The sequence below is a fragment of the Pelophylax lessonae genome, assembly GCF_965119305.1.
Source record: "Pelophylax lessonae genome assembly, chromosome: 3".
NCBI classification, from domain to species: domain Eukaryota; kingdom Metazoa; phylum Chordata; class Amphibia; order Anura; family Ranidae; genus Pelophylax; species Pelophylax lessonae.
The window spans coordinates 247,295,072-247,322,044 of NC_138770.1; the positions used below are offsets into that span (position 1 = coordinate 247,295,072).

At 40.5% G+C, this 26,973-nt stretch overlaps 1 protein-coding gene across 1 annotated transcript in view; it reads right to left on the reverse strand.

The window, feature by feature from the left end:
- Nucleotides 1-26,973, reverse strand: part of LOC309550822 (uncharacterized protein) — a gene marked incomplete at both ends in the record, with an annotated part of 410,136 nt that overhangs the window by 17,477 nt on the left and 365,686 nt on the right. The window contains one exon of the mRNA XM_082251167.1: nucleotides 22,828-22,890. Within this exon, the coding sequence (XP_082107293.1) occupies nucleotides 22,828-22,890 (63 nt within the window). The remainder of the gene's footprint in view (nucleotides 1-22,827; nucleotides 22,891-26,973) is intronic.

A 26,973-nucleotide genomic window follows, 5' to 3' on the forward strand; every position in this document is an offset into this window, starting at 1 on the left:
AGTGGAAGGATTATAGTCTTATCTCTGGAATACATCCCTTTCTTTATGCATGCTAATATTCTGCTGGCTTTGGCAGCTGCCGCTTGACATTGCATGCTGTTGCCTAATCTATCATCAACCAAGACTCCCAGATCCTTCTCCATTTTTGATTCCCCCAAGGGTTCCCCTCCTAACGTGTATTGTGTTTTTATGTTTTTAGTCCCCAAGTGCAAAACCTTACACTTCTCCACGTTAAACCTCATTTGCCATGTCGTTGCCCACTCTGTAATTTTGTTCAGGTCATTCTGTAGGATATCTGCTTCATGTTGTGAAGTTATTGCCCTGGCCAATTTTGTGTCATCTGCAAAAACTGATATCGAACTACTGATCCCGACCTCAATGTTGTTTATGAATAAATTGAACAAGGTTGGTCCCAAGACTGAGCCTTGGGGGACCCCGCTTACCACCTCAGACCAGTCTGAGTATGCGCTGTTTATTACTACCCTTTGGACACGCCTTTTAAGCCAGTTCCGTATCCAAGAGCAAACCCTGCTATCGATACCTGCAGACCTTATTTTATAAATTAAGCGCTTGTGGGGAACTGTATCAAACGCCTTAGCGAAATCCAAGTACACCACATCCACTGGTCTCCCCCTATCAAGCTCACAGCTCACCTCCTCGTAGAATGTTAAGAGCTTGGTTTGACAAGAACGCCCATTTGTAAACCCGTGCTGATTACTGCTGGTATATATAGATATTTTTATTAAAAAAAAAAAATCAATCCTATGCAATAGACATGTAGAGAGATGTCACCACCCTACTCCACTCTGAAAATCTCTGGCCTCTGGAACTCTGGGTTCCGACCAACCACACTTTATGAAATCAATAGGAAAGTAGAAAGTCACACAATGATGACATCAGACCAACATTATTGTTGGTCTGATGTCATCATTAGACCAACAATAACGTTGGTCAACAATAATGACCCGGACAACAATAATGATCTGGACATAACACACTGCAGCCCTACATAGGACTAACCCTCTCTAACTTTTCACCCAATAGAGTCTTGATCACAGAGATAGTGGGATCAGGGAGGAAAAACTATTTCCTACAGTCAATGCAACTTAAGTCTTAAAGTGATATATATACTATCCAAACATCAAATCACAAGAAGCCACAACATACTCTCAAACTAATATAAAGTTGTAGTTACATATCCCAAGACAAGGTTCATTGCACATTAAGACATTTTAGTTAGTTAATAAAGTGGTTTTATAGGCTGGAATTTTTTATAAAATAACAAACATGTTATACTTACTTTTTCTATGCAATGGTATTGCACAGAGCTGTTGTGAACCTCCACTTCTGTGGTCCTCAACTCCTCCTCTTTTGTGTCTGCCACCATAGCAAACTGCTTGTTATGGGGGCAGACATGCAGGCTAGTTCCTGAGCCAGGTTGTGTGGGTCCATAGACACACACAGCACGACTTGGCCCTGCCCCACTCCCTCCTCACAGGAATTGATTGACAGCAACAGGAGCCAATGGGAGGAAGAGAGGAGAACACTGCTGCAGAAGGGCACAGCGTTGGATTGGGAAAGGACTTGGGTAAGTATAGGGGGCGATACTACTACTGGGACATTTTTTACCGTAATGCAGGGAAAGCATTAGGGTAAAAAATGTCTACCCTTTAGAAACACTTTAAAACAGTAAGTGCATTACAAAGGCCATTCTGAAAAGACTGCAGCAGTGCAACAGTCAGGAACCCCCTTGATTTACCTTAAAGCAGCAAGAGTTCAAATAGTTCCTCATATGTAAGATGGATGAGTCTGATTTTGCTGTTTAACTTTATTCCTTCTGGCAAATCACTAGATGCCGCTTTTAAAGGCAGGCTTTTAGGAACTTTTGTACCTCAGCTTTTCTGTGTGTGAGAAACAGCAAGAACTATATAGTGGATTTTCTTACCTCTCCTGCTTTGCGTGCAAGTATTCAGAGGGGGTTCTGGGACCACCAGACTGTAAAAATAAAGTAGTAGGTTGGCCTGATGAGTCACAGCAGTGCCACAACCAAAAACTAAAGCCCCGAGCAGGTCGATTTTTTGCTCCCCTTATGTATTTCAAGTCCAATTTTTAGTTCTTACTGCAGTCAAAAATAATAATTTTCTAGATGTACGTATGAACTGACCTGAAGCCTAAAAAGCATGGCTTTATTTTTCTATCCATTATTAGAAGAACCTAGATTTCAGATATATTATCAAACTTTAGGTATAACTAAAGACAAAACTTTTGTTTGTTTTGGATAAAGTGGAGATAGATTAGAACCCCTGTCAGTTTTTTTTTTTTTTGCTGTCTGTGACCTTGTTAACCACTTGCCGACTGCCGCACGACTATTTACGTCGGCAGTCAGTCCCCCACAGGCAAAACGACGTAGGGCTACGTAGCTACCCTGTAAGGGTTTTGGGAGCGAGCGCGCGTGCCGCTCTGTCACGGACCCCCCCGTGCATGTGCCCGGCGGACCCGATGTCCGCCGGGCACTCGCGAAAGGCAGGCGGCTAATGTAAACAAAGCCGCCTGTCACTCTCCACTGTGTAAGAATGGTGATCAAACGGTTCTACTATGTAGGACCGTTGATCACTGTTCTTACACATCAAGCCACAGCCAATTACAGTTAGAAACACGCCCCTAGGGACACACTTAACCCTTCCCTCTCAAAAAAATGTAATCCCTTCACTGCCAGTGTCATTTTTACAGTAACAGTGCATATGTATAGCACTGATTACTGCAGTAATGTCACTGGTAACCCCAAAAGTGTCAAAAATGTCAGTCAAGGGTCCGATCTGTCCGCCGCAGTGTCGCAGTCCTGCAAAAAAAAAAATCGCAGATCGCCGCCATTACGCGTTAAAAAAAAAACAACAAAAATTACAAAAATCTTTCCCTTTGTTAGTAAACGCAATAACTTTTGCGCAAACCAATCAAAATACGCTTTTTGCGATTTTTTTTTACCAAACATATGGTAAAAAAAAATTGGCCTAAAATGTTAAAAAATTTCGATTTTTACAATTTTTTGGGGAATTTCATATAAAAAAATGTGAAAAATATTGTTATTTTTGCAAAATTGACGCTCTTTTTTGTTTTAACGCACATGATCAAAAACGCACAGGTGATCAAATACCACCAAAAGAAATGTCTGTTTGTGGGAAAAAAAGGACGCCAAATTCATTTACATACAGCGTCGCACGGCCGCGCAATTGTCCGTTAAAGTCACGCAGTGCCGAATCGCAAAATAGGCCCTGGTCAGGAAGGGGGTAAAATCTTCCGGGGCTTAAGTGGTTAAGAAGATTCACACTCTCTATTTGTCCTGTTTACCATTATCATTGAAAGTTAAAGTTAAAGAAATTCCCAAATTTTGGGTTGTCCCCAAAAAAGTAATAGAGGGGAATCTTCCAATGGGGACACTAGTTCTGGTGACCTAAGGGGCTCCAAAGAATCGCCTTCATTTTCAGGGATTTCCTTTCACTTCCTGTTTGGCTATGGGACAGGAAGTAAAGTGAAATCTCTGCAATGGGACACAGATGTGGAAAAAAAATCTGACAGGGGTTAAAACCCTCCCCTTACTCTAAAATGAAAAAAAAAAAAAGTTTACCTATAGTCCTACTTTAAATAATAATAAATGGTTTATCTTCCTTTAAAGCAGAATTTTACTGTCTCAATCAACATACTATTTTAATCCTGTTGCTACAATTAGTAAATAGATAGGAAGGTCTATTGTATTTATTTGTTTTAAACATTTTTTTTTTTTTACATTTCTTCAGTTGCTTCCTGGTTTATGTCCTAGGCCAAAACAATGTCATACATCCCAGAACTCATCATAGGCATTTTTTTTTTATCTGGAATGCCTGCATGCCTACCAGAGCTAAAGGCAGAAGGATTCCCGGAAGTAAAAGGAAGTACATGCTACATGAATCATCTGCCCTTACTCAAGATGGCAGCAACAAGAAATGCTAGGAAAATTGATTTCTCAAAAAAAAAAAAAAGAATGAAGACGTGCATGGATGGGTGAGTTTGCTTTAAATATTAAAAATTAATCAAATAAGGGCTCTTTCACACGGGCGTTCAGATCAGATCCGCTTGTCAGTTTTTTAGGCGGATCTGATCGGATGCCCCATTCAGCCCTATGGAGCAGCGGATGTCAGCAGTGACATCTCTGCTGACACCCGCTGCCATCCGCATCCGATCCTGTCCGTGAAATCCGGACGGATGGAAACCCTATTTTCCATCCGTCCTGGGGATCGGATTGGATGGCATCGGATGAGAGCGGACAGGCGGTCTGCTCTCATCCGATTCCCCATAGAGAGCAGCCGGGCTCTGACACCTCCCTCTCCGCACACAGTGCGGAGACGGAGCTGTCATCCGCCGGCTCAGCGGAGATCGGCGGATCGATCCCTGCTGAGCAGAGCACGGTCCGCAACGGAATGCGGACCGTGTGAAAGGGGCCTAACATGTTTGGTTTGTGGTGTTCCGATACAGGTAAATTCCACTTTAATGCTAAGCAGACTAATAAGATTGATTGCCTGGGCCCAAAAACGTTTAATATTCAAAATAACATTTGCTCTGAAGGTCCTAATACTATATATTCAGACTTGAGAATTATACCCTCTATTTGTACAAGCAAACCCTTTTACTGTCCAGGAAGAGATATTACTGTATTAATCTCCTAATACTAGTTAAAAAAAAATCACCTAGACTGACAAAAACTGATTTAATATAAAAAAATTAACTGAGCATTGTAAATTATGTAATGTTTTCTTTTTTTTTTTTTTTTAAATGTACCTTTTTTTTGGAATAAATGTCTAATTTCTATATTTATCTTCCCTTTCCTTAAAGGTTTTGAAATGTCACTCGAAAAGTTTTTTTCTGGTTCACTGTGCTCCACAGAGACCTGTCAAAAATTATGGGCAAATCATATATTGTACTGGAGCTGTGATGGAAAATAGTGTGATTTGGGTTGTTCATGACCTGGTAGGTTACAGCTATTGTTATGATGTTCACATTTTCATGCATATACAAAAGCCAGACTTATATGACTTATACTATTTTATCATTCTTTACTGGCAATGTGTGATTAAAATATATATTGTAGATAAAGTTAGTCAAGTTGAAATTGTGGAAGTTATTATCATTATTATTGTTCTCATTGCTTTCTGTGGTACTGAAATCTTCCATATTGCTATATGAAGAAAAACTTCACAGACAGTAGTTTGATCAGATAATTAGTCTTTCTGTGATGGATGTCAGTATATCATGTAAATGTGCTTGTGCATATACTATGTGGCCAAAAATGTGTAAACACCTGACCAACCCACTTATATTAGATTGTTAGACTTTCCATTAGAAATCATGAGCATTAGGCAAGGCCATACACGGTTCTAATCTTGGCCGGTTCAGCAGGAACTGGCTGAGATTCGAATCCTGTATCGGCAGGCTGAGTGTACCAAGTTGATCAATCGATCAACTTGGGTACAACCAGCATGTCAGGTTTTACCTGCACTTATCCCTAGCAGCTGCTATAGCTGCTAGCAATAATTACTGTATTCTCCTGCCCTCCCCCGCCCCCTGCCGGGAAAAAACAGTGGCCCGGCAGGAGGAATTCCCGCATCAACACTGTCTATGTTGATGGGGAATTCAAGCAAATTTCTTTTCTGCAAACCGTGGTTGCAGGAAAGAAATTATGGCCATCCTTAAAGTGTAATTCAAGGATAAAGCTAGATAATTTTAAAACGACTCCCTCCCCTTCTTAAAACCTACTCTGAGTAACCTGTGTAAGCAAGATCCTTATATACACCTATTTTCAGGACGCTCTGGTCTGGTAAAATGATCTCCCTTGTGTCAGTGAGCGCTGGCTGCTGGGGAGAGGAGAGACCAATCAACAATGACTGACAATGCCTTGGAGTAGTGATGTCACCCATAGGCTTATTATGGCCCATTATCACTTCCTTCTCTCCCCTGTACCTGCTGCTGGCTGGGGAGCCGGTGACCTGACCAGAAAGGCCTGAAACTAGGTAGGTATACAGATCTTTCTTACACAGGTTAATCAGAACAGGTGTTAGGAAGGGGAAGGGGGAGAGAGCATTTTAAGAATAGTTAACTTTATCCTGGAATTCCACTTTAAGGTAGAAATAAAGGCACAACTTTTTTTTTTTTTTTGGATAAAGTAAACGAAGTTTAGAGTAGAGTAGAGTTATAACCTCTGTCAGTTGTTTTTGCTATATGTATCACTTTGGGGGGGAGTTCTCTTCACTTCTTGCCCCATAGCCAAAACAAGAATCCCGCCAAAGTGAGGGAATCCCTGGTAGTCACCAGGGTCACTAGAACTAGTGTCCTCATTGGAAAATTGCTCCTCATATACTGTTCTGGGGACAACCCAAAATTTGGAATTGTCTTCACTCTCTGTGATAACAGACGGCAATAAAACCATGACAGGTGTTCTAATTCCTTTCCACTCTATCCCAAGCTAGAAAAAAATTCCTTTAGTCATATTTTAATACGGGGTTCCCCTACACTATCCAACAATTCCTGGTTACTCACTGTGCTCAGTGGTTTGATTCACCTGGGCCCCTACATTCCTCTGGCGACAGGACCCAAAGTGCATTGAAATCAACACTACTGGAAATGTTGGATTCTGCAGGATCTTCTGTTGGTGGGAGAGGTGAGTTTTCAGTATCGTGGCAGAGAACAGATCCCTTGTTTTTTTAGCCAAATTTTTTTTAAATGAAGTTATGCATCACTATTTAAAATAATGTATACAAATCTGACATGCATCTAACATATTTCTGCTGTGCCCTTTGCTGTTATATTCTGTTGCTTGTTCCACATGCAACCTCCTCAGTACTTTATTTACTCTGAAAATCATTAGGTATTTTACTCCAGTGTGTTTGATCCCGCTCAGCTATACAATTATGTTACTAATAAAAATGTAAAGTAAGTAATGGGGATATATGTGAATGGGGAAATATTACCTCCTCAAAGACTCTATAAAATGTTACAGTATGTGCCTAATGGAGGATGAAAAAGAAACATCCTGAGCTGTCAACTATATCAGTAGAGACTTGTGCGCTATGCTTTATAAAGTGTTAGAAATGCTGCCCCATAGGATCAAACCAGTAGAAATAATGGAAGCCAAAATTCTTCAGATAATTGAATGCCTCCCCTGGAGTTTGCCATACAGTAGGTCATAGTCACCTCATTTGTACCTATATTGTCTCTGTTTGTGTCTGTGAGGTCTGTCATTTTGCCTGCACTCTGTCTATCCATCTGCTGCTGGCTATTAATGACAGTACGTTGAATGTAACAAAACACTTTCAGCCTCTTTCCCCCTGTAATTTTGTATGGCTTTCATTAGTTATAATATTATTGCAGCACAATGCCATAGTCTTGTAATATGAGTTATCCAAATAAAGAATTATCCTTATTCACTGTAACATACACAAGAACAGTGTAGATTTAGGAAAAGTGTTTATTATAACTGACCTTTAATGGAGGTGTAACCTTGATCACTAAAATCTCATAGAAGCCTTAACATGGTAATAGAATTTTAAAAGCTATTTTTAATATTCCTAAAATGTGCAGCATTAATTAAAATATTACCTTGTAATTCTGCCTTGTTCCTGTTAAAGAATGACAACACTTTCTTACTGTCTCTCAGTTGTGCTCCTGCATCATTACTCTGTCACATGGGATTCCGGTGGAGACTACAAGAGGTCATATTAACACACAGCAGGTACGATCCACTGTTGTCACCATCGTGGAACCCACCCTCACAAATTTCACACTGAATTGCTGTACAGATCAGGAACAAATACACAAAGGTCACCAAGATTCAAGTAAAGGCGGGTATAAACACTTAGTTTTTTTTTTTTTATCATTCAGCTGGTGGGCTTAATGAAAAAAACAAACAGGTTTCTGCATCCACAGCAGTGAGGTGGATGGAGGAATCCTTCCCACTGCAACATTGCATTCTGACAGCAGGGATTAATCACTCTCAGAATACGCCAATTGACTGCAGGCGCTGATCAATGAAGGTTTTCCAACATGGCCGTTCGAAAGACATTGATCTACCACTCAACTTCTGTCACACAGAGAGGGCCAGTTAAACTGGCCGAATTTCAATCCACATGTACCCACCTTTAGAATACACACATCTTGCATACTTAGAATTACACCCTAAAACACATTCTGCTATGCCTCCCAAGTATGAGGATACCACATGTGTGCCTAAATGGATAGAAGGGCCCAAAATTCAAGTAGCACCTTTGGGTTTTAAAGGAGTATGAATTACACATCTTATATCCTGACTACCTATCACATTTCTGGAGGCTCTGAAGCACCACGATTGTGTGGAAACATCCGCAAAATGACCTCGTTTTGGAAAGAAAACACCCCAAGGTATATTCTAAGAGACATAATGAGTCTTCTGAAGACCTAATTTTTTTTGCCACAAGTTTTCGGAAAACGCAGAATGAGTCTTTTAAAACTGTCATTTTTTGCTACAAGTTTTTGGAAAATGCAGGAAATAAAATGAAAATTATTATTATTTTTTTTTTTTACACAAAATTGTCAGTTAATAAGCTATTTCTAACACACATCATAGCCATACTTAGAATTACACACTAAAACAAATCTCCTACTCCTCCCAAGTATGGGAATACCACATATGTGAGACCTTTTCACAGCCTAGCCACACAGAGGGCCCCAAAATCCAAGGAGCACCTTCAGGATTTCTAGGGGCATAAATTATGCATCTAATTTCCTGACTACCTATCACATTTTTGGAGGTCCTGGAGCACCAGGACAAGGAAACACCAATAAAATTTTAGAAAGCAATTACCGCAAGGTTTTTTCTAAAGGCATAGTGAGTCTTCTGAAGACCTAATATTTTTGGAAAATGCGTAATGAAAATGAAAAGTTTTCAATTAAATAAGATATTTCTCTCACACAGCATGGGCATACTTAAAATTACACTTTAAAACACATTCTGCTACTCCTTCTGAGTATGGCGATAGCAATGTGAGACTTTTTCAATGTTTGGACTGGCTTTATACTGAACATTGTATCTTGCGTATCACACAAATTAACCAATTGTACCAAAACCAATATACTTGAATGGTCGCTTCTATGCGAGTGGTCAGAGAATATAGCTTAGTGTAGTATCACCTATAGCAGTCCTATAAACCAAGCAAGCCTAGACAACTGGTACATTGCTGCCCACAGGAATGCCATGCTCACTGTCCAGGAAGTACAGTAGGCTAAAGCAAAAGAGTTCCTGTGGTTCCAGGAGTGCAGTTGTCCACAGGGGATGGCTGGGACTAGTGTCTCGCAGGAATGTAGTCAGTGGGATGAGCAGATTATCAGGTCCGTTCAGCTGCAGGCAGAGACATAGTCAGAAAACACGTAAAGGATTGGTACTGTCAATAGGCAGAAATGTGATCAAAAAGCAGTTATATGATAGTAGATGCTGTGGCTGCAATGCTTTGCATTGCAACTGCTGTGGCAGATAGTATACCCCCTGTACTCCCACTGATCGTGACCTATTCAAGTGGGGTTGCTTGTGCAGGATCTGGAGTAAAGCTGGTGGTGAGGAGGTAATACAATGCCTCCTCACTGACTGTCAGATGCTTTCTGAAGAGCGATCTGAATATGCATGGCTCTTCAGAGAGCATCGCACACGTGAACAAGTCCCTATGATGACACAGTGATTGCTGTGGTGATGATCAGGGACACCGTGACTGCTGTGGCGGTGATCAGCTATGGTGTAACTGGTGTGGCAGTGATCAGGGAGACTGTAACTGGTGTGGTGTCGATCAGGGACACTGTAACTGGTGTAGCGGTGATCAGGGACACCGTAAGGCCCCTTTCATATGACCGGGTTGGTGCAGCTAAAATCTGTGGATTCTTGCTTCTGGAATGAGCTATGCGATCAGCAGTGGCGTCCAGGCTCAGACATCTGTCCCTATCCACAGCTAACCACTTTGTGTATGGCTAAATGCGAACTGTAGCAGCCACTATCAGCCCACTATTAGTTAAAAGGGCTCAGTGGCCACCAGTTATTCCAGCAGCAAGAATCCACAGAACTGATGTGGCAGTGGTCAGGGACACTGCAATTGGTGTGACAGTAATTAGGGACACTGACTGGTGAAAGTTTATAAAATATACACTGCTCAAAAAGATTAAAGGAACAGTTTTTAATCAGAGTATAGCATCAAGTCAATTAAACTCCTGGGAAATTGATCTGGTCAGTTTAGTAGCAGTGGAGGGCACTGGCATTTTTTTCCCTACTCATCTTTTCTGACTTTTTCAATAGTTATGCATTTGGCTAGGGTCAGTGTCACTACTGGTAGCATTAGGTGATACCTGGACCCTATAGAAGTTGCACAGGCGCTCCAACTCCTCAAGGATGGCACATCAATCATCGTGCCATTGCCAAAAGGTTTGCTGTGTCTCCCAGCACAGTCTCAAGAGCATGGAGGAGATTCCAGGAGAAAGGCAGTTACTCTAGGAGAGCTTGACAGGGCCATAGAAGGTCCTTAACCCATCAGCAGGACTGGTATTTGCTCCTTTGTACAAGGAGGAACAGGAAGAGCACTGCCAGGGGCCTACAAAATGACCTCCATCAGGCTATTGGTGTAAATGTCTCTGACTAAACAATCAGAAACAGACTTCATGAGGGTGGCCTGAGGGCCTGACGTGTTCTAGTGGGCCCTGTGCTCACTGCCTGGCACCATGGAGCTTGACTGGAATTTGCCATAGAACACCAGAATTGGCAGGTCCGCCACTTGTGCTCTGTGCTTTTCACAGATGAGAGAGCGGGTTCATCCTGAGCACATGTGACAGACGTGAAAGGGTCTGGAGAAGCCATGGAGAACATTATACTGTCTGTAACATCATTCAGCATGACCAGTTTGGTGGGGGGTCAGTGATGCCTGGTAAGGCATATCCATGGAGGGATTCACAGACTTCTACAGGCTATAAAATAGCACATTGATTGACATTAGGTATCAGGATGAAATCCTTGGACCCATTGTCAGACCCTATGCCGGTGCTGTGGTCCTGGGTTCCTGAGTTCCTGGAGGATGAAGAAATTAATACCATTGAAAGGTCCCCATGCTCGCCTGACCTAAATCCAATAGAACACCTCTGGGACATTAGGTTTTGGTCCATCCGATGCCTCCAGGTTGCACCTCCATCTGTTCAGTAACTCAGTGATGCCCTGGTCCATATCTGGGAGGAAATACCCCAAGACTCCCTCTGTCGTCTCATTCGGAGCATGCCCAGACATTGACAGGCATGCATACAAGCACGTGGGGGCCATAAAAACTACTGAGTACCATTTGAAGTTACTGCAATGAAAATTCAGCAAAATGGACTAGCCTGCTGCATTTTTTTCTTTTTCAGTTAGATTTTTTCGGAGTGTCATTGAATTCAGCTCTCTGTAGGTTGATAATTTTGATTTCCATTAAACAATGTGGCATCCTTTTGTTCCTAACATATAGATATACAGCATAATATTTTTCCCTATTGAGATCTGATGTGTTTTTAAAGTATCCCTTTAATTTTCTTGAGCAGTGTGTATATATATATATATATATATATATATATATATATATATATATATACACACTATATACAGTGCCTTGCGAAAGTATTCGGCCCCCTTGAACTTTGCAACCTTTTGCCACATTTCAGGCTTCAAACATAAAGATATAAAACTGCAATTTTTTGTGAAGAATCAACAACACGTGGGACACAATCATAAAGTGGAACAAAATTTATTGGATATTTCAAACTTTGTTAACAAATAAAAAACTGAAATATTGGGCGTGCAAAATTGTTCAGCCCCTTTACTTTCAGTGCAGCAAACTCTCTCCAGAAGTTCAGTGAGGATCTCTGAATGATCCAATGTTGACCTAAATGACTGATGATAAATAGAATCCACCTGTGTGTAATCAAGTCTCCGTATAAATGCACCTGCACTGTGATAGTCTCAGAGGTCCGTTTAAAGCGCAGAGAGCATCATGAAACAAGGAACACACCAGGCAGGTCCGAGATACTGTTGTGGAGAAGTTTAAAGCCGGATTTGGATACAAAAAGATTTCCCAAGCTTTAAACATCCCAAGGAGCACTGTGCAAGCGATAATATTGAAATGGAAGGAGTATTAGACCACTGCAAATCTACGAAGACCTGGCCGCCCCTCTAAACTTTCAGCTCATACAAGGAGAAGACTGATCAGAGATGCAGCCATGATCACTCTGGATGAATTGCAGAGATCTACAGCTGAGGTGGGAGACTCTGTCCATAGGACAACAATCAGTCGTATACTGCACAAATCTGGCCTTTATGGAAGAGTGGCAAGAAGAAAGCCATTTCTTAAAGATATCCATAAAAACTGTTGTTTAAAGTTTGCCACAAGCCACCTGGGAGTCACACCAAACATGTGGAAGAAGGTGCTCTAGTCAGATGAAACCAAAATCGAACTTTTTGGCAACAATGCAAAACTTTATGTTTGGCGTAAAAGCAACACAGCTCATCACCCTGAACAAACCATCCCCACTGTCAAACATGGTGGTGGCAACATCATGGTTTGGGCCTGCTTTTCTTCAGCAGGGACAGGGAAGATGGTTAAAATTGATGGGAAGATGGATGGAGCCAAATACAGGACCATTCTGGAAGAAAACCTGATGGAGTCTGCAAAAGACCTGAGACTGGGACAGAGATTTGTCTTCCAACAAGACAATGATCCAAAGCATAAAGCAAAATCTACAATAGAATGGTTCACAAATAAACATATCCAGGTGTTAGAATGGCCAAGTCAAAGTCCAGACCTGAATCCAATCGAGAATCTGTGGAAAGAACTGAAAACTGCTGTTCACAAACGCTCTCCCTCCAACCTCAGTGAGCTCGAGCTGTTTTGCAAGGAGGAATGGGCAAAAATTTCAGTCTCTCAATGTGCAAAACTGATAGAGACATACCCCAAGCCACTTACAGCTGTAATCACAGCAAAAGGTGGCGCTACAAAGTATTAACTTAAGGGGGCTGAATAATTTTGCACGCCCAATTTTTCAGTTTTTTATTTGTTAAAAAAGTTTGAAATATCCAATAAATTTCATTCCACTTTATGATTGTGTCCCACTTGTTGATTCTTCACAAAAAATTACAGTTTTATATCTTAACGTTTGAAGCCTGAAATGTGGCAAAAGGTCGCAAAGTTCAAGGGGGCCGAATACTTTCGCAAGGCACTGTATATATATCTATATGTGTATATAGTATTTTTTTCCATTTTTATAGTTTTTTTCTTACAATTTTATTATTGTTTTTACAACTTTGTTTTACATAATGTCACCAGAATAGTGCAGTGTCACTTTAGGAAGGTGATCAGGATTTGTTTTGTTTTTTACACTGTGATTGCTTGTTACAGTGATGACCACTGTAACAGCTATCATTTTAACTGTCATGAATGGCTTTCTTTCATGACTATTATTTTACTCTTGTTTTCTGTTGTGATTGGTCACAGCTTTTACATGGTACAGGGGCTTCTGTGATTGGCTCTGTACACCATGTGATCACTGATGGAGCTTTCTTTTGGTGGTATTTGATCACCTCTGCGATTTTGATTTTTTGCGCTATAAACAAAAAAAGAGCGACAATTCGGAAAAAAAAAACAATATTTTTCACAATCTGCTATATAACATTCCCAAAAAATAAAAATGCAAAAAACTAATTTTTTCATCATTTTAGGCCAATTTTTTCTCTGCTACATATTTTTGGTAAAAAAAAAAAAAAAATAGCAATAAGCCTATTTTGATTGGTTTGTGCAAAAGTTATCGCGTCTACTAACTACGGCAAAGATTTATGTAATTTTGATTGTTTTTTTTTACTAGTAATGGCGGCGGCGTTATGTGATTTTTAGCGGGACTGCGACATTGCAGTGGACAGATCGGACCCCTAACTGACATTTTTGACACTTTTGGGAGGACCCGTGACATTACTACAGTAATCAGTGTTAAAAATATGCACTGTTACTGTAATAATGACACTGGCAGGGAAGGGGTTAACACTGTGGGTGATCAAGAGGTTAAATGTGTACTTAGGAGCGTGTTTCTATCTGTATGAGGGTTGGGCTTTTAAAATGATCACAGGAACATGTAATCCTATATAGCAGGATCACAGGGGTGATCATTCCAGATATAAGTATGGTCAGCTGTGTTTACAACACTGAAAAAAATATAAAGGGGTTTGTTCCTAAATTGGCCTCTAATAAAATAGTAATGTCACACTCAAGGGTATCTCAATAGGTACCTATTGATCCCAATATACATGGCACAAAAACAAAGTGTGTGAATTGGGTGGAAATAAAGATATAAATCCAACCCAACTTCACCAAAAGGAGGTGATCAAATATAGGTACCAATGATACACAAAGATAACTGAGGTGCTGTGAAAATATGAAAAATATTTATTGGGCACTTATGCCTGGTGAAAGAACTGGACACATATATGGACACAAGACACAATATAAAATCAATTAAAAAACAAGAAGTGAACATGTATTAGTCTGGAACCAAGAACATAGAAATGGTAGTGCGGTTCAAAGCATGAGGTGGGGCTACCATGCAAACTAGGGGGTATAAGATTCTCCGGTCATGCAAAAGTCCTTGGCACAGCGAAAAATGATCCTGTGTGACAAAAAGTGTTGAACGGATACACTGTGGCAAGACCAACAATCAAAAAGAAAAAATAGATTAGATCCTCTGGAGCAGATCCTGGGTCTTAATAAAGTGATAGTTGGTTATCCGGTCATGATACTGTGCTGTTGTTCCATAATGGGAATGTAAAAAATTCCTCCAAAGTTGAAATTGGGGCACAGTTGGTAATGATATCACTGAAAAGCAAAAATGCCCAAGATAGTGTGATCCCCTCCAATGAGAGTCGTTAGGTCTGATGCTGGGGGCATGAGCTGTCCACAGGGTTATCGAACAACAGACACAAGTATGTGCTGGATGCCAAATGGTAAAGTCCTCCGTGCTAAGAAGTAAATGAACAATGCACAGTAATGTGTAAGGTCCAAGTGGAGCAAGTATCATTGGTACCTATATTTGATCACCTCCTTTTGGTGAAGTTGGGTTGGATTTATATCTTTATTTCCACCCAATTCACACACTTTGTTTTTGTGCCGTGTTTACAACACTGTCCTTCTCTCTCAGCAGGGAGCGATTGAGGGTGGCAGGCGGCAATCGGAGCCGCCAGCCCCGTGCATCAGAGTCCCCTCTGCTGAGTGGGGATGGGAGCTCACTAGCGCGCGCTCGCTCCTAGCTGCAGGCATGCGACTGACGTAGGGTTACGTCGGTTCACGCAGGAGGGCCGCCCTGCCACAGTATATCTGCAGCGGGCGGTCCGAAAGAGGTTAAGTATTACCTTGGGGGGATGCAGACTAGAATACTGCAATCACTGAGGAGCAAATGATATCAACTGTGATGTATTTCAGTTTTCTTGCAAACCTGGCCTGTGCCCTGAGGACTGGAGTTGAGAAACACTGTTCTAAATGATACCAGTCCTCCTATACAGTGAAGTTAGCTCTTCAAAAGTAACATAAATAACTATATATATATATATATATATATATATATAGTAGCAATATTTTTCAACACACAGCTGGCTTCCTAGCTGTTTGTAGAGCCCACCCCCAGACTGGAGATTGGCAGGTTCTCCCACAGTAGTACAGAGGCTTAAAGTCACACAAGCACAGTCCTATGCACACCAACAGTTCAGACTCAGTCTAGGTGATGTCTTTAACAGGAGGGGGGTTTTAGGGTCACAGGATGCTCCAAAACAATCAGTAACCATGATCAGAAGGAAAAAACTCTTCGCTAATCTTTCAGTAGCACCTTTCTGGAGGTAGTAGGGAATGCCCCGTATATCTAGGACCCTATAGCAGCAGTCCGTAAAACCACTTCTTGTACTTAGTTCACTTAAGGCACTTGCACAACTATCAGTCCCCAGCAAGGTCTTTACTCACAGTGTCCCGGGAGCTGTCTGTCACCCAGCATTCGCAGGTAGATCCTCAGTGAGGGAGATAACAAGATCCTTCTCCAGACCAGAACTGCAGTGTAGTGCCCTCCTGCAAATGTAATCTTTTGAAAATCTTCACCAGGCCTTCAGCCCCTTAACTGCAGAGGCGTATACTGCAGTTTCTTGTCTTAGTGGAGCTGCCTCAAGGGCCAGCAGCCCCAAGAGATCCAATACCCTCCCTTGAGGGAAAAGAACGAAATATTCAACTGATCATTTGAATCCGCCTGTCCTATACTCTAGAAACTTCTTTAGAGGCAGGTGGGAGGAATCAAACTCTCAGCTGAGGAAACCCTGAGCAGAACCACCAATCACTACTCCACTCACTACAGTGAAGCTCAAAAAAATAAAATTGACCTGGCAGCCAAAATAGAGGAGGGCGCTACAAATTAATCTTAGGCCTCATGCACACTGGTTTATTGCAAACGCTGTTTCTCCTAACAGGAGAAAATCAGAATTAGGAACTCACCTAAGCCATAATTTATCAAACAGTTTAGGAGAGTTTAGCCGCGTTTGGCATTTGGACATTTATTTATTTCATTGGGCAGCATTTACATTTTTTCTGCCCATTAAAATGAATAAATGCTCAAGTGCTAAACACGCCTAGCACTTAGGCACAATTAGACTTGTTTAGCGGCATTTGGTGTCTTTATACCCAAAAGAAGGAGCCTTCACTGCCTCTAAGTTATAATGCTCCTAAACTCCTCTAAAAGCTTATGCGTGCATGGACATATAGGGATTGATTTACTAAAACTGGAGAGTGGAAAATCTGGTGCAGCTTTGCACAGAAACCAATCAGCTTCCACTTTTTATTGTCAAAGCCTATTTGAACAAGCTGAAGTTAGAAGCTGATAGGCTACCATGCACAGCTGCCCCAGATTTTGCAATCTCTAGTTTTAGTAAATCAACCTCATAGGCTTTTATTGAGGCGCATTCAGGAGCTTAGGTAAAATGGCAAAAGCATCAGTTCAGGAGCAGCAGTGTGCATGAGGCCTTATAGTTTGCACATTGATGAATATTACCACCTCTAACTTACTTTTTATAAAGCTAAATATGCAGCTAACAAAGAAAAACATTTCTGTTCAGATGCAAGAAATTTTGTGATTGCTACTTTTAGATTTTTGAAAAATGTAATGTCTTAATTTATGGTGTAATATTCATTTTATTTTCTCTTCAGATGCTAGTGTTATAGTAAAAGTTTTATACTTCTATAGAAGTGTATTATTACTTTTATTTAGAGCCAGTTTGCACCAGAACGCAATGCAGGAAACCCGCGATCCATGCATGGTACAGAAGTACCATGTGATCTGGTTGCAGTGGGTTGCCTAAAGTAGTGCATTCACTACTTTTGCTGCACTCTGGTGTGATTTCAACCCCTTTAAATAATGAGTTGAAAACGCACTGCACCCAGATCACATGTGAATCGCAAAGGAGCACACAGCTTGTTCTTGTGCGATTCATTGTGTGAACTGACTCTCACTGTATGTTCTACGGTAAGCATTTTTTTTCCCTGTCAACTAATGTTGCATTTTCAAGAAATCCAAACATACTTTCTGAAACTGAAATCTGAACAGATGAAAACTTTAAAACTGCATTTACATGAAACAGCCACTAGAGGTCCAAAGTGAAGCACAAGTTCTGTAAAATGTTTCATCAAAAACTCATTAACAAACCCTTAAAATTGTTCCTTTGCCCTGATAGGATAAGGGTAAATGGTGGGGTATTTTCAAGTTATCCTCTCTTCAACCACATTTCTACTGATTTTGGGATGCTGGGCATTGCCACGGAGACATGTAACAATGCAAAAAAAAAAAAAAAAAACAACAGAGTGGATAAGAGGGTCTTTTCATGTGTCAAGGGCAACTTCAAAAATGCACAAATTCTTGAAATAACATGCTTGGGGATTCCTTAAGATCTCTTGCACACTGCCGCTTGAAGAAGCTTAGTACAGTTTTTTTTTTACTGAGCTAAAATACAGTCCGTTATTGGTAATGTGCCTACGTACACAGGTACATAAACAAGCGCTGCGCAATCTTCAGTAACAAAAGAATAGAAAAATCAGCATTTTTGGTCATTAATTTATGCCTCATGTGCGTGAATGCTAAATATTAAATAACAAAGAGCTGCAGATAGCTTAATGCACCACTCTCTAGAGCAGGTAAAAGCAAATGCAAATAATAGGCACCAAAATGCTCATTTGCATATTGTACAAAACGAGAATGCGAGAAAAGTTTGCGCGAATGCATACACGCGAAAATGCATGCAAATACATACAAAAAACAACTTCTGAAATTATGTCTAAAAAAGTAAATGCTCAAACAGGAGAATGATGTGCAAGAGGCCTAAAGCTGTGTCAGGTGTTAGGTAACAGTACAATTTTCATGGAAATTCTCAGCCATAGCATATATTGGCATTACATATTTGGCTGTTTCTTCTTTTACACTTAACTTGGGTGCACACAGCAGCAGTACCCCAGTCTGATTCATTTTGGTGTGGAAAAAGAGCTTTTTGGCTTCGTTCACATCTAGGCATCCCGGATTTACCATGATTCAGGATCGCAATTCTGCCCGCGATCCTGAATCACGGCAAATCATGGGATGCCCTTGCGATCCCCGTCACTTCCAAAGGCACCTCGATTTTGCAGCGATTGTGCCGCGTTCGTCCCCCGACGAATCATCATAAAATCATGCAAACAGATCGCGGGACGCCTGTCGTCCAGAAGAAGAACGCCTAGATGTGAACAGAGCCTTACAGGTAGTCTTAGCAGCAAAGCATACTTTTTCGTCAAATGGTAAGGGCTTGTGTACACAAGCAGCATCCCTTGCCCCCCTCAAAACTTGAAAACGCCACCCCCACCTAGGGTTGCCACTTCATCCCTTTAAACCAGGACACATATTAATTACACTGGTTCTGAGACTAATATAATGCACATAAGGGCACTAAGTGAGTTTATTTACTACCTTAATCAGCTAGAGAACCTGTGTATTTAATGTGTGTCCTTGTTTAAAGGGATGAGGCAGCAACCCTAACCCCACCACACCATGCATCTGTGTTTAATGCAGGGAGGTTGGAGGGAAGCCCAATGCACTAGAATGGGTTGCATCCAACGATGGTACTAGGGTTGCCACTTTATCACTTTAAAACTTAACACATTTTAATTACACAGGTTCTGTGGCTGATTAAGGTGGTAATTAAACGCATGTAGTTCCTTATCTACATTAAATTAGCCACAGAACCTGTGTAATGTTATGGGTTCAGTTTTAAAAGAATGAGGTGACAACCCTAGATGCACTCCAAAAGATGGAGGTATAATGTTTATGCAGCAGAGAAGAAAAGCATCATGGTCATGACATGTGTACAACTCCCTCCTGCTGGTTTTAGAGGTAAATACAGGCTTATCCAAAAGTCCACTTTTTGGCAATTATAAACCTGCTGGACTTGGTTTGAAAGCCACCAATGAATCATGGTTGTAAAAAAAATTCTCGAATCTGTGCACATATGTACTGGGGCTACAAATCTTAAAAGCTCAGGATTTGCCCAGAACCTATGGTAAGAGTGAACCCAAACTTCATCCCTAATAAAGGGCTATCTGCGCTCATTTTGGCTTAGAAGCCTGCATTACCTTCACTTACCTTTAATAGTCATCACCTAATTTGAGCACCTAGTACATATATTAGGCTAGGGCCACATTGGAAATTCACTATTGGTTAATCACCATAAGGAGCAGTCGATCGCTACACAGATGAAACAAATGGTAATGAAAACTACACAAGCAATGTGTAGTAGTGATTCCTCTTGCATTATAACAAGTGGCTCTAATAGTGCGCAACTGACTGATATCGCAAGCTACTACATTTTACTTGTGCGGCCTAAAGGGTTTGTAAAGGCAGAAGGCTTTTTTATCCTAATGGCTAAGACAGCAGCTCAAAACGTTTGGCTCCCACTGCTGTCAATTAAAGTCAATCAGCCAATTAGGAGAGAGAGGGGGCTGGCCAGGTCACGGCTCCATGTCTGAATGGACACAGGGAGTTGTGACTCGGCTTGGGTGCCCCCATAGCAAGCTGCTTCCTGTGGGGGCACTCAACTGGAGGGATTTATTGTTATTATTATTGGTATTTTTTAAAAAAAAAACTTTACAATCCCTTTAAACTACAATGGTCTAATAGTTCCATCTGTTCAGGGATTGATTGCTACTCTTAGCATTTAATCACCAGCAAATTAAGTAGCTTGATCGAGCTATAAAAAAGAGTCATAGACTAAAACACCTAAGCTGGGTATACACCTGCATGCTGAACGGAAAAAAACTAATTTCCCCATGCACACAAGTGAGGTGCATTGGGGACAATGTCCCCACTATGACATTGTTTTCTGACAACAGAACTCTGCTGTCAGAATACACTGATTGGCTGCAGCCATTGATCGATAAAGGTTTTCCAGCAGGGCCATTCCACAGAAGTCAATCTATCGATCAAGTTCTGTCTAACAAGGAGGGGCATGCACAGATAGAAACTCAAGGCGATCCCTGCTGTACTCACCCTTAGACAGAGCGTTTGTACTTAAAGTGGAACTTTAGGCTACCAAATAAAAATGGACTAACAGGCAGGATTTTTAATGCAGAAAAGGCCTGCTTTGTCTTTTCTTCTGCATTAAAGTTACCTACCTGCCTGTTCGCCTTGTACAATGAGCTGCGCACGTCCAGCTCAGTGTACAAATTTGACTATGCTGAAGCTGACTGCACTGCTGAGCATGCATGGTAATGACATCATCCCTGTCTGGCTAATGAAAGCGGCCGGCGATTGAGACCCAGAAGCAGTCCATCCAAAGATGTTAGCAGCCAGGCAGGGAGCTCTGGAACATCGCATTGATAGAGCCAAGGTGAGTATAGTTCCACCTTAACCACTTTAAGACCGGAAGGATTTGCCCCCTTCCTGACCAGGCCCTATTTTGGGATTCGGTGCTGCGTTACTTTAACGGACAATTGCGTGGTTGTGCAACACTGTACCCAAACGGAATTTATGTCCTTTTTTTTTCACAAATAGAGCTTTCTTTTGGCGGTATTTGATCACCTGTGTGATTTTTATTTTTTGCGCTATAAACAAAAAAATAGCGACAATTTTGAAAAAAAAATAAATAAACATTATTTTTCACATTCTGCTATATAACATTCCCAAAAAAAAATTTAAAAATCAAAATTTTTTAACATTTTAGGCCAATTTGTTTTCTGTTACATATTTTTGGGAAAAAAAATCAAAATAAGCGCATTTTGATTGGTTTGCACAAAAGTTATCGTGTCTACTAACTACGGGAAAGATTTATGTCATTTTTATTGTTTTTTTTTTTTACTAGTAATGGCGGTGATCTGCGATTTTTTGCGGGACTGCGACATTGCAGCACACAGATCGGACCCCTAACTGACATTTTTGACACTTTTGGGGGACCAGTGACATTACTACAGTAATCAGGGCTAAAAATATGCACTTTTACTGTAATAATGCCATTGGCAGGGAAGGGGTTAACCCTGTGGGTGATCAAGGGATTAAATGTGAGCCTAGGGGAGTGATTCTATCTGTGGGGGGGGCATGGCTTCTGAAATGACCATAGAGACATGTGATCCTATATAGCAGGATCACATGATCTCTATGATCATCGCAGGGAGAAGAACGGTCGGCTGTATTTACAACTGCCGACCGTCTTTCTCTCTAAGCGTGGAACCATCGTGGGTGTCAGGCAGCAATCGGAGCCGCCTGACACAGGCACCAGGTTCCCCGCTGATGATCGGGGGCGGAAGCACTCGTCCCCTAGACTCCCGAGAGTGAGCCCTATACATTTAAGGCGATTCACCCAGGAGCGGCTGCCTGCCGCAGTACATCTGTGGCGGGCGGTCGTAAAGTGGTTAAAGAGAATAAACTATACACACCTCTCTTACTAGTTTGCCATTCAGTGAATGAGTAAATGTTCACCTGACAGTATACAGAAATATTCAGTTTTGTTCAGTTAAAGGAGTTGTAAAGTCAGAAGGTTTTTTCTATTCTATGCATTAAGATAAAAATCCTTCTGTTTGTGGCAGCCTCCCCAGCACCCCTAATACTTACCTGAGCCCCATCTCTATTCAGCGATGTCTATGAATCCCTCGGCCGTCCGGGACTCTTCCTCCTGATTGGTTGAGACACAGCTGCAGCACCATTGGCTCCCATGGCTGTCAATTTAAGTCAGTTAGCCAATCGGGAGAGGGAGGTGGCAGGGCCAAACCACAGCTCTGTGTCTGAATGGACACACAGTGCTGCAGCTCGGCTTGGGTGCCCCCATAGCAAGCTGCTTGGTGTAGGGGCACTTGACAGGAGAGAGGGGCCAGGAGGAGTGAAGAGGGATCTGAGAAGAGGAGGATTGGGGCTGCTCTGTGCAAAACCAACTGCACAGGGCAGATAAGTATAACATGTTTGTTATTAAAAAAAAACAAAAAAAAAAACGACGAGACTTTACAATCACTTTATGCTGTGTAGTGGTCAATAGGAAGGAGTAAATTGTACTAATACTAGTGCTAGCCAACAACATGTTGGTTGCTATAGTTTATCACAATAGATATTTCCTTTAATAAATAAGTCTGTATAGGTTCGCATTAGTTCTCTGAAGTAGTCACCACTGATCATCACCTTGACTCCAGAAAATGTCAATTAGAAAAAGCTAAGGAGGTACTGAAAATGATATCTGAAATATATTTCTGTGCCTGTAACCTGTTGTATCGTGCTCCAGTCAAAAACGAATGGACCGTCTCTTCTAGAGACATCGCTTGAAGCCTGGGGAAAAGAAAATGGAAAAAAGAGCACATTAAAGTGGGTCTAGATTTGCCTAGGAATGACAGCTGCATATTAATCGAAAAGAATTCTGAACAATCAAAAAGCCATTTTTCTGCAAAATGTACCCCTAGAGTCCTCATCACAAAGCCAGGGAATACACTTGAAACAGGATTGATTTCATCTTAAAGGGGTGGTTTCTTTGAAAGGCTACCAACTGCAGTTGTCTTATTTGGTTTTCAAAATTACAACAAAATTGTGCCATATTGTGTCAAAAAAGAGATAATATAACAGCTTTTAAACAAATTTAGTAATTAAAGGATCAATGGAAAACAAATTAAATTCTTATGCATATGGTAAGGAACGGCATGGAATACAGAGTAGCTATCAGTAATATCTTTATATCAAACATGGCTCTGGTAACATCGCTTCCTGGAAAAAAATAGTATTACTGCGTGCAGGCAGTTACAAAGAGAATAATATTTTCTCAGTACTAGTAAAAGATGTGCTGACTTAATTTCAAATAATTCATTTAATCCAAACGTGTTCTCCTTTGTAATAACCGTTTGTTCTGATTGGCTCTGGCAACGAAATGGTATAAATCCCTTTTGGGCATTTTCTGAGAAGTCCTGTCACTTCATTAGAAGACAGATAACATCTGACACTGAAGAAGTTACTTGTACACTTGTAATCAATGTTACTTTGATGGAATATTAATGCAGTAGCTCCGATTTCAGAGTCCATTGTGTTCAATAATACACATGATATGCAAGATATTAAGGGGCACTTCTCTTCAACCTTAGTTTTAGTGTCCTGTCTGGTATTTTATATAGAGATTAAATAGGTACCAAAGCAGAACATTGACCCATAAGGTGAGATTCTAATCTGTCCAAGTGTTGCATTTACCAACTTAGTAACAGTCACAAATCACAAGTCACAAATTGATTTATCTGGCGACAAAGATAATGAACCTAGATAAACATGTGAAAATCCGCACTAGATTTATAAATTGTGTTGGAGTGAAAAGTGAAAAAAGACAGCTACTAGTACAGGTTAACAAACACAAACATTCTACAAACTGTTCACATACAAAGTGCACAGCTTGCACTTTGTATGTGAATAGTACAAAAATGATGAGCTTTGTATATTAATGAACAAAAGTTAAAGCGGTATTAGACTCAAAAACAATAAAATGATATATTGCAGCTTACTAAAACTTAGATGTGGTTTGTGCTTTAGTTTTCTCTTTTTTAATTTTTTCCCTTTATTTTATTTTTCTATTTATTTTTCTATTTATTTTAACCTTGTGATCCTGCCAATATTACCCAAATTATTTTACCAGACCAAGCTGTCTGGCAAAAGTGACAGTTAGAAGGTTAAGACAAACCATTTACCACTGACATGATTGCATTTACTGTATGTAAAACCTTTATCCTAAATGGTAACAAATGTTACTGTAACTGCCTATAAAGGGTGAGCTGGACTTTGAATCTAAATCTGTGCGAATAACACTATCCCCTCACATTGACAATGCTGCTGTCCAAAGGTGTCTCTGTTCCTCCTCTAATATAATGAAGGTGGTTACTCATAACCGAAGCCGAAGCATGAGTCTCTAATGCTCCTCCATGGAGACACCCTGAGACAGGAAGTATGTTACTGGCCAGATCACCAGGTGAAAATAAAGGCAAAAAACGTAAAAACAAAATGAATGCAGCCTCCACATTTAAAGTGTTACTAAACCCACAACAGTAAAATCTATCTGTATATGCAGTAAAGCATGCTTGTTATACTCACTGGTAAACCTAAGGGGTTAATCCTCCACATTGTGTAAGAAGGCTAAATGATCCTGTCTTCTCTGATCTTCCCCTTCTTCCACTGACCCCAAACCATCTCTTGATAAAACAGAGCCTTGGGGGCGCCCTGCACATGCTCAGTTTGGTGTGTATTGCTACAGAGTTTTTTTTTTTCTTGGGAGGGTGCATGTGATCAGCACAGGGCCAATCAGAACAGTCCGAATAGAGGGTCAGGGGTCTTGCATCCTCATAGGACAACCATGGGAGAATGAAAACTCCTCCTACAAACTTTAACCAGACACTAATAGAAGTCACAAGACTGCTCCAACTGCTGATAAGAAAAGGTATTTAGCAGTTTATATTACTAAAATAATTGCATTTTCATGTTCTGTTTACTGTGAGAGACCAGATATAATGAATATAGGGTCTTGGGTTTAGTAACACGTTAAGTATTGGTAAGCTAAATATTACACTTTTGTTTTGGGGTTTTATATCGCTTTAACACTTACATTTCCTTTTCTTTGTAGAAAAGAAAATGATTTCCATCTGTTGTTGCTGCCATAGTCCTAAAACTTTAAAGGCCAGTTGGCTCTCCATAAGTTCATTGCAATTGAAAATATATAAAGCAGGGCTGGCCCAAGGCATTGTGTTGCTTGGGTCCAAAAATTAAATGCTGCCCCGCCCAAAAAATAAAATCACACCCACCAAAAGGCACACACAATTTTTTTTTTATATCATGATAATTAAAACTAAAATGACAATTAAGTCAATTTATATGCAACAGCACCTCGTCTACATGCCCAATTATATGACATCCCATTATATTAAATTCCAAACCACAAACTCCAGTATTTTTTAGTTTGTCTGAATGTCTGACGTCATTGCGTGCACCCTCCGCCTCCTTATACTCATTAGTTTGCACTAGGGGCAGCAGTATGATATGGGGAAATGCCACCCATAATGCGCCGCAAACTGATGACACACAAAACTTCTGGAAAAAAGAATCTTGGGCTGCCCCTCTCAAAGTTCTGCCTGGGTCCATTGGACCCACCGGGACCCATGGTAGGGCCAGCCCTGATATAAAGTATATGTCCCCCACTGTGTTTAGAGATGTAGAACCTATTGCCATAGTAGCCTTAAATCCTAAGTTCAGACGCACACAGTGACATTTATCAAAACTGTCTTATTATTTGCAATTGCTAATCTGTTACTTTGTGCAAAATGTATAGATAGATGTATTGTCTTTATAACATTTGTATAATAAATGAACTGCTATAAAAATGAGCAGATTTGTGTGTGTCTAAAATGTGCACCTCTAGGTTCTGTGACAGTTGAATTTCATTGTTAAATCAGTGCTTGCTGTTGCGGCACAATTGGGAAAATAGGTTTGCAGTTTCTAATTGACCACACAATCATGCAGAACGAAATCTGTCACTTTGGTCACAAAACACTTAAAAGACTTAAAGATTAATATAGACATTTTATGCTCGCAAACTAAAATATAATTAATAATCAACTGCATTAACAAATATCCCCCACTGTCTGCATGGATTATGTTCTCACCATGTTCACACAGGGGTTGATTTACTACAGGCAAATAGACTTTCCATATTTTAGGGAAAGTTGCACTCTGCAAAGGAATTTTCCTTAGAGCTTAGTGAATGAAGGGAAGCTGTGCTGCAAACCATCATCCAATCATGTGCAAGCGAAAATACTGTTTTTTTTCCCTTGCACATGATAGGCTATTTTTTTGATAGTGAAATGTCACCACGTTCACTAATATCTAGGGAAAATGCCTTTTGCAAAGTGAACCGCCTATTTGCCTTTGGTAAATCACATGGTATTATTGGCAGTATACAACTGTACAGCTGTAGATATTAAAACGAAATAATAAATAATAATAGGAATCCATACCGACGGTCTTTGATTCTACCTAGATGTTTTTTTTTTTTTTCAATGTTTAATTATTTCATTTTTTACCCATCCTATAAATGTTCCATGGGACCAACATGTCTTCACGTCCTGACTAATTTTAAGGATTTATGTAGCAAACATTTAGTCAATTATAGCTTAGTGGTATGCACTTCAAAGTTAGTTGTTTAACTCCATGTTAATTACAGATGTCCTAAACTTTGTCATGACCCGGCTCCCTCGTAAAAAGCGGCATGGCAGCAACTTTGTAGACAGTTTTATTTACAATATCCTCGTTTTTTCTTTTTTTTTTTTTTTTTTAAACAGGGACTTTTTCATTAGGCTCTGCAAACAATTCAAATCAAAGAGGAACTGAAAGCAT